Source organism: Molossus molossus, unplaced genomic scaffold (assembly GCF_014108415.1).
Source record: "Molossus molossus isolate mMolMol1 unplaced genomic scaffold, mMolMol1.p scaffold_m16_p_16, whole genome shotgun sequence".
Lineage (NCBI taxonomy): Eukaryota > Metazoa > Chordata > Mammalia > Chiroptera > Molossidae > Molossus > Molossus molossus.
The window spans coordinates 2,033,716-2,045,530 of NW_023425351.1; the positions used below are offsets into that span (position 1 = coordinate 2,033,716).

An 11,815-nucleotide genomic window follows, 5' to 3' on the forward strand; every position below is an offset into this window, starting at 1 on the left:
AGGTGTGTGGGTCTGGGAACGCGCTGTTGACGCCTTCCAGGAAACATACACAGGCCAGTCTCGTCGAGGACAGCTAAAAGCCCTTAGCAACCCACATCTCGTTCCCTAATCTAGGGTGGCAAGCGCTTTTGCTCTGGCTTGGACAGAGCTCAGGGTGAAAAACTATTGCTGATCTCAGGCATTAAATTAGCTGGACTTAAAAAAAAGTCAGGGTGCTATAAGTTCTCTAAAGACCTAATTCTTCTTTTGTCCTTCTTCTGATGAAGCCTTAAAATCTAACTTACACATACACATGCTACCAGCAATGAAGCACAAATCTCTATATTTTAAAATGCTTTTTTTTTCTTTTCTCAGTTTCTACAGATAAAGTGATCTGAATTATGAATGATGCCACCAAACAGAAAAGCGAAGCTCCAACAACCCCCAGAAATGTGACAGGAGGTTCCTTCCTGGGGAGCAGCATCTTTGGTCTTATTTATATAAAACTCAAATAAATAAAATGGACAGTATTGTTCAATCTTAGAAGTTCCATTTCTTCTATGTTCTGAGCTGTATGATTGTCAGATTTTTATGGTTTAGACTGTAAATGTGTTTCCATTGCTAATTATGTTTGGGGTTTGTTTTTTTGTTTTGTTTTGGTCTTAAAAGTCTTAAAATGTGAAGGATATTATGAATGGAAAGGGAGACACTATATACAAATGTATATTTGTAAAAGCTATTTTTATGATTAGCATGTTTGACCATTGATCGTCTATCCAGTCGGGTGATACTGCAATTCTACGTTTAAAGCTTATTTCCGACAATGTTATGTAAGAAAAGATACATCATATGCTAGTTTTTTGTAATTTATTTTTAATTTATGGTTGAAGTACTTCAGCTCACAAGGATAAAACACTGGAAAAGGCTGCCTGTCTGCCTCTCTGAGCACTCTGTGTTAATAAAGAACGCAGCACTTCAGGTGTGATGCGCGCATGGGAAGGACTGCGGGTTTGACCTGTGATTAAACTCAGCCTCCTCGCCGCTGCTGGGCCGAAGGAACGACCCAGTGATCGCCCCGTACTCCGGGGGTGGGGCCCGGCAGGCTCAGAACAGTGCAGGTGGGAACCAGGAAAGGGTTGTCCTGTCTCTGGATCCAGATGTTGAAAGGGGTGCGGACATCGTGCATCTCCTGCGCCTGAGACCCCTTCCCCAGCACCGCCCCTGTTCCCAGAGTTCTCAGCTGTCGTCTTGTGCCGTGGAAATGGAAGACCCCAGCTTCCCAGGCTGTAGGAGAGTTCAGCATATAATTTCTTAATAAATTCTGTTTCTTTTCAAACCAAAGTGGTGTGTAGCTTTCCTCCGGGGTGCCCTTGGTTGCAATCTTGGGTTTGGGCTTTTAGGTCACTGTAATGCCATGAAATCAGTGCCATCACGAAAGCAGCATACTTTCACTGGCATGCCTGTCATGGGCCCCACATGCTCACACTCGTCACGTAGCAACATGTGGAACCCATGAAGCTGCCACGAGACAGAAGCCAGCGCGCGGCCTCGGTGCCAGGAGAAGCCATGCTCTGGTTGCATTTTCACACGGCATGCTTTCTATCCAAATGCAGAAATTTTAGGAAAATTATTCAGGATAGAGACCAAAACTACATGCACACGAGTGTTTATGTTCGAGTTGAGCCCTTCCACTCAACTTGCAAGTTCCTCATGAAACCGGAGAGAAGGCACGTGATGTCACAAGACGCTGTGGGACAGAGGTCTCCCTTCCACAAAGACACCGACTGGAAGATCACATTGCTGTTTTCATCTTCCACTTCAATTTCTTTAAGCTAATTTATCGTCTTTCTCTGGGTCTTTCCAGTATCAATAATTAAAATTATACCGTTTCATCCAACAAAGGTTATTACCAAAAACCGAAATGGTGAGAACACCAGTTAGCAATGTGCACAGTAGGACGGGGGCCCCGGGAGGCAGCCAGTGGAGCGTCTCCGCATCAGTGTTTCTCTCTCTCCCCCTTTTGTCCCTCCCACTCTCTCTGAAGAAAAATGGAAAAACATCCTCAGGTGAGGACAAAAGAACAAGATAAAATAAATACATAAAGTGTGTAGAATTGTTCTCTGTCACTGGAGTTCACGTTCTCCTATCGGCCTCACGTCGGACTCCGTGGGCCGTGCCCTGTATCCATGTCCATTCCTGGCTTCCGAATTTCTTCCGATGGCACAGGTGGAATGGGACCTGCGCCGGCCCCCACGCCTAGATGGTTTGGGTTATAATCCACGGAGATTTCATTCAATGAACAAAAAGGAAGCTTTTGAGAGAGGAGGAGGGAAGCGTGGGCCCCTGCTGACTCCAGCGGCGCTGGTCCCGCAGAAACGCTGAGGGAAGGCAGAGGACGCGCTCTCTGCACAGGGTTCGGGAGAGTGTGGGGACGCGGCCGCTGCTCAGGAAGGGAGGGGACTGGGCGCGCGTGACAAGGGGGAGGGGAAATACCAAGTGTGCTTCCATCACCTTCAGTAAAAGAATAGTTTGCAAAGCAGAAACAGACAATAAAGTCAGGTAGAAATGAAGCAGAAGATGAAGAGGAACCCATTTTGAACGGCTTCAAGTTAGAGAACAGGAATCCCCAGCACAGAGGCTGCGCAGGCTGGACAGGACACAGGATCGCGCGAAGCGGCCCGAACGCGGTGGCCGTGCAGCTGAGCGGCGGGCGCGGCTCGGGTCCCAGGGCTGCCGGCTCAGGCATGGGCCCGGTGGCCAGGCCTCCGACTCCCCAGGGCAGTAGACGCCCAGCGTTTCCGATGAGATGTCCGACTGGGTTTGTTTTCGTGTGAATCTGGAGGTGAGTGCAACTATGTCTGTGATTTACATCCGGATGTGATAGTGGCGAAACTTAAGAAGTCAACTTACAATAGTGAGGGACAACAGATTCAGGAGTACCTCTGTGGGGAAAGGGAGAGTGGAGTGGGGTATTCAGTGACACCTGGAATCTTTCCTGCAGTAGGAAAATGTTTGAATTAAATACTTCGAATCAAACAGCAAAAGTTAAGTTTTGATAAAATGAAGCATAGGTTACATTGGAAACTCCTAGCTCTTCAAACTATTTTCTGGTAGATAAACCGTGTTCCCAGGTGCGGCACCCAGCACACCTGCGTGAATGGTGACAGGGACGACCCACAGACTCCGACGTGTACTAGTCACACTGAATCCCCAGAACATTCTGCAGCAATTTGCCTGGAGTCATTAAAAACCGAACGGCAAGAAACACTTATAGAAAAATACCTAATGATGACCACTGGGTTCAATCAGAGTTGCACGTATATAATTATCGCAATGATATTTATAAAATTTTATGTAAAAATAGCAAACAGAAACTTTTTTAATTTTTTTATCCTCACCCGAGGATATTTTTCCATTTTTTGTACAGATAGAGTGGGAGGGAGAGAGAGTGAGAAACATGGACGTGAAGGGACACATCGAGTGGCTGCCACCCGCAGGGCCAACCAGGGCCGGGGACAAACTGCAACCGAAGTACATGCCCTTACCGGGAACTGAACCCGGGTCTCTCCGGACCGCAGGCTGACGCTCTAACCGCTGAGCCAAACTGGCCAGGGCGAAACTTTTTTAATTTTTTTATTCAATTATTTTTGTTACAGATGTTTCTCCTTTTTCTCCCATTGACACCATCTTCCCGACCTTCTCCACACCCTGTCCCGTCCCCAGCATTGTTGTCTGTGTCCATGGTTGCACATACATGCATATAAGTTCTGTGGTTTCTCTTCCCTCCCCCCTCCACCCCCTTCTTCTAGGTTTGTCAGTCTGTACCCTACTTCTATGTCTCTGGGTCTATTTTGTTCATCAGCTTGTTTCGTTGAGTATATTCCACAAATAAGTGAGATCATGTAGTACTTGTCTTTTTCTGATGGGCTTGTTTTGCACAAACAGAAACTTTTTAAAACCACAATTTATGTGTAAATATAATTGCTGGAAAACAACCTGTTTTTAATCTCAGATTGCGTTAATACAACTGATTCGAACAGGACACGAGAAGGAAATCGGGTAAACCTCATCCTCTGCGGACCACAGAAGGGCCGCATGCCAAGCCCGACAAGCCCAGGGGAAGCCTGCCCGTTGGGCCCTGCAAACTCAAAGACAGAAAGTGACCACAGGGTGGTCTGAAGTTAAAACCTCCTCACTGAAAGCAGGTCATGGTGGGTGGTCATGTCCTAGGCCTGCAGCTTCCCTGACGAAGGTCAGTCTTGACCTTTACTGAGTCTGTCTACTGTCTTTTTGCATCTACGATAACCTGCCTTTGGAATGTCAGAGTAATCCCCTTTTCCCAGACCCCTCGGGGCAGTCTGCCCGCGGAACATGACCACAGAGCCCTCCTTGTAATGCTGGGCCCTGCTCACCATCTCTGTGCTGCAAATGTCAACTGTCCTCTGAAGGAAGTGTGTGTCTGCGTTGTCCTCTCCTTTCCCTCACAGAGGTCCCCGCTCTGCTTTCTCCGGCTCCTTCATAGATCACCAGAGCATTTCATGTGACCCCTTCCGCCTCCTCCTTTGATTCCAATGTGACAAGTGAGGTGTGGAACCGCCTTCTCTGGGAAACGTTCTCAGTCTGCTAAGGGTGTGCTTCCCAGCGACTGTCCTCAGTTTGGCTCAGATAAACTCGTAGGAATTCTCTGCAGGTTTGGCTGTTTCCTACGTCAACACTGCACAGTTCGCTCACCTACAAACAGTGGCCGAGCACCCATTAGGATCAGGCACTCCTCTTGGTCCTGAGGATGCATCAGTGAACACAAGGGACGGAACCTCCACTGTGGCGAAGTTTAAAATCTTAGTATTTGTCTATATAACCCTGGAGAAACGTTGTTAGTATGAGTCTTTAGCAGTGGTGATGTAATCCTCAGTCAAACAGAAACGGAAGAATTGACAATTCTACTTTCTCCCCTTTGGGAAAAAAAACCTGTGATCATCAGCCCCATGGTGTTACAACCCTTCCAGGTCCGGACCCAAACCGGGGTCCTCCTGCCCAGTGTCATTGGCACCAACAGAATGAGACTAAGTTGGGTAAAGCAGAGCAGACACTTTATTCCTTGATCAAGGAATGGGGGAAGGTGAGCTCATGCTCTCTGGCACCTTCTCCCGGACTGGGCGGAGCCTCCGTCTTCATAGTTCGTGGTCATGGTGATTCGGTTCTTTCAGGTGCTTAGTCATCCTTGTGTTGCACTCAGCCCTTCTGCTCGCACTCCTCTTTGCACACGATGCCCCATGCCCATCTTTGACTTTGCACCCAGCACCTTGGTCTTTGCACCCAGCACCTTGGTTTTTGCACCCAGCACCTTGGTTTTTGCATTCAGCACTTGGTCTTTACACCCGGCACCTTTGGTCTTTGCACCCAGCACCTTGGTCTTTGCACCCGGCACTTTGGTCTTTGTACCCAGCACCTTGATCTTTGCACCCAGCACCTTGGTTTTTGCATTCAGCACTTGGTCTTTGCACCCAGCACCTTGGTCTTTGCACCCAACACCTTAGTGTTTGCATGCGGCCTGCTTTATTTGGGGTTGGTAACCCTTTCCGGTTCCTGTTTACAAGCATGGCTCGTGACATGGTTTAAATACTGAGAAACCTCAGGGTCTTTTAGATGATCGCCCGGTGACAAGGGCATGAGGCTAAATGAGAAAGGTGCGTGGACATCCATTGCATTTACTTCTGCCCTGAGTAGCTACCCCTTTCTGAGGCATTTGCACCCTTAGCCAGAGTGGGGTTTCCTACTACAGCAACATGTCCGTATCCTCTGTGCTGGCTGATGCATAACGCAGCTGCCGCCTGTGACAACTGGCTGACCCACGTGAGCTCGCACATGAAAGTGGCACAGATTCCGTGTTACAGCTACAGGGCAGCCAGCGTGAAAGTGGCACAGATTCCGTGTCACAGCTACGGGGCAGCCAGCGTGAAAGTGGCACAGATTCCGTGTCACAGCTACGGGGCAGCCAGCGTGGAAGTGGCACAGATTCCGTGTCACAGCTACGGGGCAGCCAGCGTGGAAGTGGCACAGATTCCGTGTCACAGCTACGGGGCAGCCAGCGTGAAAGTGGCACAGATTCCGTGTCACAGCTACGGGGCAGCCAGCGTGAAAGTGGCACAGATTCCGTGTCACAGCTACGGGGCAGCCAGCGTGGAAGTGGCACAGATTCCGTGTCACAGCTACGGGGCAGCCAGCGTGGAAGTGGCACAGATTCCGTGTCACAGCTACGGGGCAGCCAGCGTGGAAGTGGCACAGATTCCGTGTCACAGCTACGGGGCAGCCAGCGTGAAAGTGGCACAGATTCCGTGTCACAGCTACGGGGCAGCCAGCGTGAAAGTGGCACAGATTCCGTGTCACAGCTACGGGGCAGCCAGCGTGAAAGTGGCACAGATTCCGTGTCACAGCTACGGGGCAGCCAGCGTGAAAGTGGCACAGATTCCGTGTCACAGCTACGGGGCAGCCAGCGTGAACGCCCGATACTATCCAGCTGTGGTTGGGAGGCAGCGGGTTAAACTCTTAACTTCTTTTTTTTTTTTATCCTCACCTGAGGACATTTTTGCATTTATCTTCAGATAGAGCGGGAGGGGGGTGGGGAGAGATAGAGAAACATCGATGTGAGAGAGACACATCAACTGTTCGTCACCCGCACGACCTCAACCGCGGCCGGGGACAAACTGCACGCGAGGTACGTGCCCGTAGCGGGAACCGAACCCGGGTCTCTCCAAAGCCGGTCCACTTTAACTGCTGATCCAAACCGGCCAGGGCTTAAATTCTTATATTTAAGTACTTCCCCAAAATATTAGTGGGATTTCTGGAAATGAACTTGACAGTACATTGCAGTGTGTTACAGGAGCATTAACAAACTATATAACCATTAAAATTATAATTATGTAGAACTCATGACATGGTAGAAAGTTTAGGTTTAAAGAAGAATAAAAATTATATATACAGGATTCCTTCACTTTTATCAAGCAATGTAATTGTGAAATTGTAACTGATGTTTTCTCCACTTTACACTTTTCTGCACTTGGAATATATTCAGGTTTTGGTAACTGAAAATAGGTATTGTTTACAGAGATGGATGGATCAAGAAGAGACTGGGAGATAATGTATTTGATTTTGGACATGTCTGGTTTAACATAATATCAACACATCCAGTACAAAATTTTTTAGTGTTTAGTGGACTAAGTATTACGAAAGTGACCCGAACTGAAAGTGCTGTTTCGGAAGTCCTCCTCGGAGACATCAAGAAAAGCTGAGGAATAGATAAAACCCCCAGTGCTTGGGAACAGAGAGGATCGAGGGGCTAGAACATCTGGAAATCTTACTGGAAGGAATGGAGAAGGTAGGCAAATTGGTGATTAAAATACAAATATACCGCAGCCCCCATCCCGCATGTCCCAGCAGGACAAATTGATTCCACTGAACTAAAACCATCGGATGGAACCACAGGTGGTCATTTGATAACATCCCTGCAATTGGGGGAAGTGAGCGATCAAGAAAAATAAGCAGAGGACTTCAACAGCTTGTTATAAATTGTTGCAAGTATTCCTCAGCATTTGAGACCCAGCCACCCCCTAGTTGGGGACATTGAAACAATGTTTCCAGTTTCCACAGATGAGAATGCACCCCCTTCCTGGCAGCTCACACCCTCTGAGGATGACCCATCTTCAACTCTCAGATCTCAGCCTCAATTCCTACTTCCTAATTTCTCTTTGGAAACCATTTAACACCTAGAGTAACCTTGAGTAGAAGGAGAAAAAGAAGACCTTACTCACTGATCAGTGCTAAATTAAGGGGTGGAAAAAGAGGTCAAGAGAATAAGTCAGCAATCCATAAAATGTATTAGAAATGGAAGAAAGAGAAAGATTTCTTTAACATGACCCCTCTGAGAAAGACACCTGGATGCCCTAACGGCCGTAGAAAAGGGGAGGGGGGCCATCCTGGTCATTCAGATCTGGTTTGTCCCAGAAAGATTCATACGAGGGTTTAACCTCAAGACGTCCTTCCCCATTCTTCCTTCATGCACCTTCACACACACACACACACACACCTGTGTCAAAGAACTCTCTATTGATCATCTACTAGAAAATGTCCAAAATGATTAGCTTGTCCCAGGTTCTAAGCAGGATATGTACCCCCTAGAGGGTCTGCTGTATAGGTAAAGCTGGTCCAATGAGGGATGTACTTTCCCTGCCTCTTTTGGCCATTACTAACATGCCAGAGAACCTGAAATCTGCTCAAAATGCACCTTGTAAATACAATCCTGCCCGAAACTCTGCCCCACGCCCAGCGGCCAATGCCGAGCTCGTGCTCCAGCTGTGCCGGAGGCCAGTCTTCTGACCACTCGCTGCGCAGCATTAGTACTGCCGGAGCCAGAGGAGTCGTGAACGTTTGGAAAGAACAGGCCTTTCAGAGACCAGTGGTCCCTCAACCTCACTCCTCCCCAGTCACCTCCAAACGAACAAACAGCGTCTCCCCGCCACCAGCTTGCCTCTCAATGTTCTGTTCCAGTGAAAAAAGCCTTGATGTTAAAATGCTCTCTGGAGTCATCCTTCCCTCCGTGCGCTGCGTTCTGTCTTATTCAGGTACTCTAACAATGCTGGTTTCAGCCCTACGCTTCGGAGAAAGTATGATTAGCTTTGGAATCATCTCTGTGTTCGGCGCTCAGGCCGAAAGCTCCTCCTCTTCACAGACCCATGAAAAACCCTCGGAGCTGTCGTCTTGACAGTTCCTCCTAGGTGTGGGGAGGAGATCGGCTTTCTCATTCCTTCACTGAATTATTTTTGCTAATGCATTAGTCCTTCGTGACAACTGCGGGATTCAAAGCAATTCAAATGAGATTAGTTCACTGTGGTTAATATGAAAAGCTTTGTCTTCTAAAACGTGCTAAAACCTAGATCGGAAACTCTCAAGCACCCAATATATTTTGACTGTCCCTTGTTCATTTTGATACTTTACCTCATCTGACTGGGGACATCATGCAAGTGACTCAGCCTGGTGTGCACGAGGCTTTATGGCCCTGGCTGGTGCGGCTCAGCTGCTGGAACATCACCCAATCTCTCTGGTCACGTGCCGGCTTCAGCTCCATCCTCAGTAGGGGGCATGTAGGAAGCAGCCGACTGGTGTTTCTCTCTCATCAATGTCTCTCTCTCTCCCTCTTCCGTTCTCTCTCTCTAAAAATCAATACAAACATATTTTTAAAGAATAATCAATAAAGAGGCCTTTATCATTTCAATACATTTTTAGTTTATCAATCTGCAGCCTTCTCCATTAAATAGAACACAGATTCTTAAATTTTTTTTTTTTTTTGTACAGATAGAATGGGAGGGAGAGAGAGGAAGGGAGAGAGAGTGAGAAACATCGACGTGAAGGGACACATCGAGTGGCTGCCACCCGCACGACCAACCAGGGCCGGGGACAAACTGCAACCGAAGTACGTGCCCTTAGCGGGAACCGAACCCGGGTCTCTTCGGACCGCAGGCCAACGCTCTAACCGCTGAGCCAAACTGGCCAAGGCTGAACACAGATTCTTGTCCCCTGAATCTTTCTAATGCACATGTAGGATTACATCACTTTCCTTGTTTAAAACAATTACAATTTAAAATCTGAATGGCCTTGGCCGGTTTGGCTCAGCAGTTAGAGCGTCAGCACATAGACCAGAGAGTCCTGGGTTCGGTTCCCACTAAGGGAACGTACCTCAGTTACAGTTTGTCCCCAGCCTGGTTGGGTCGTGTGGGTGCCAACCAGTCGATGTTTCTCTCTCTCTCTTCCTCCCTCTCTCCCTCCCGCTCTATCTGAAGACAGATGCAGAAGTGTCCTTGGGTGAAGATAACGATAAAGCCTGAACGGCTGGCCATCCCGACATCCTCAGTCCAGTGTTCAAGGTGCAGGAAGACCTGGGATCTGCACACCTGGGCCTCCCTCCCCCACTTCCCTCCGTGTTGTGAGCAGAGGCCAGCACGCGCGAGGCTCTCCTTCATGTCCACAGACTTAGACACATGCCTGGAACACTCATGCAGTAGCTGTGACGATGGATGCCCTATGGGGCTGGAAAACATTGCTCTGCTCCGCAGCTGCCAAACTTGTTTTTGCTGAGTGAAACGGTGCATGCGCAAGGGCACCTGTGTGCCCATCTCCTTGGGACAGGTGGGCACTGCCCATCACGGCCGGTTCGTAGCACAGGTGGCTCTGGGGGATCAGGAGTCCTCTCCTGGTTGGGCTTGTGCTGCTCACTGGTTTTCCTTGATTGTGAGCACAGCCTGAATCTGCAACTTCAAGGTCGCCTCTCACACTTGATTCCATCCACACGGAGATGCGGACCCGATGAGTAACACATGAGCTAGCAAACATCTATTAATAATTGTGATACCGTAATTATGAAAAAGTCTCTGACACGCGTGTCCAACTCTAGATTTTATTGCCTTATTAATGTCATTGGTAAAGCTCATCGATCATATACAATGAATGGAATTAGACTCATGTCATCATATGATCAACAGAAGTTAATTCTTTACAAGGGTTTGCAGAGCTGGGAAATAGAGCATTTCCTCTTTCTCATAGGCCAATCGAATTGTCACTTCTGTTTTATGTGTAATTTAAATGGAGCAATGAGGCTGGTCTCCGTGAGTGTTTATTGAACAGCGGCTGCACGCAGATGCCTGCCCAGCAGACAAGCACTGAGCAGAGTACTCAGAGCAGAGTGCAAGCGATTGTCTCAAAGGCAAAGCAAAACCAGGGCTGTCTTCAGTTTGGCCTCCAGGAAAAGGCTCCCTCTGTGTCTGGAATGCAGCAGAGACCAGGACATCAGTGTCTGATGACCTGAAATAAACCTGTCAGCAAAGAAACCCAGCGGCCACCCGGAGCCAAAAAGCAGCCAAGAAGGGCAAGAAGAACCCACCTGAACGCTCACTCCGGAGACCCATCTCTGCGCGGAGGACCTCAGGACTTGGGAGGCATGCGGATGCCTCGTCAAACACGCTCCCCTCGCCCGGGTGCCCGGGTCCCGAGCGGCAGTCACAGCAGGTGTCGGGCTGCGGTGAAATGCCTGGACTCCTGGGAAGACTCCGTGTGGACACAGGTGACTCACATGCAGGCCATCTGTGAGGCCCTGGCCGAGCAGTGGGTCAGCCTGTGAAGCTATATGAGGTGCTTATTTTGGTGGCGTAACAAAGGAGTCATCATGAGAAGGTTCTGTTTCCCTTCGTTGCCACTACCTCTGCATACCAAGCCAGGGGCCAGCGTACGTTCTGAGAGTGGTGACCGGGACCCAGCCGCTGTCTTCTGTTTATGTGGACAAAAAACAGGGGTTCTCGTCCAGCCAGTGTGGCTCAGTGGTTGTGCGTCAACGCTGCACCAAGAGGTCGTGGATTCTCCATCAGAGCACATGCCCAGGGTGTGGCCCGATCCCCAGTGGGGGGCACGCAGGAGGCGGCCAATTGATGTTCCCTCTCATCGATGTTTCCATCTCTCTCCCGCTCCCTTCCTCTCTCTCTAAAAATTTATAAAGAAAAAATATTTTTAATAAATAAATAAATAACTTGTGTTCAAATAATCATTTGTTCTACTCATTAATTCACTTGCTGTATTATTAGGAAGCTTTGTGTGTCAGGCGCCGAGGCCACAGAGTGGCCTGCAGGGGTCCTCGGGTCTGCTGGGCAGACAGCTGTGCACACGCACCATTGCAGCTCAGCATGAGGGCACCGCAGTGAGCGGGCACAGGGGTGGCACAGGCCCAGTGACCATGGTTCAGTTAAAGACGACGAGCCAGGCAGAAAGAGGGCAGCAGTAAGCAGCAGCAAGTCCT

General features: G+C 48.8%; 1 protein-coding gene across 2 annotated transcripts in view; it reads left to right on the plus strand.

Moving 5' to 3' along the window:
• Positions 1-1,256, plus strand: part of RALYL (RALY RNA binding protein like) — a 255,020-nt gene extending 253,764 nt beyond the window's left edge. For both annotated transcript variants that reach the window (XM_036264057.1, XM_036264056.1), the window contains exon 8: positions 355-1,256. In XM_036264057.1, coding sequence (XP_036119950.1) covers positions 355-372 — 18 coding nt within the window. In that variant the 3' untranslated portion in view covers positions 373-1,256. The remainder of the gene's footprint in view (positions 1-354) is intronic.
• The last annotated feature ends 10,559 nt before the right edge of the window (positions 1,257-11,815 follow it).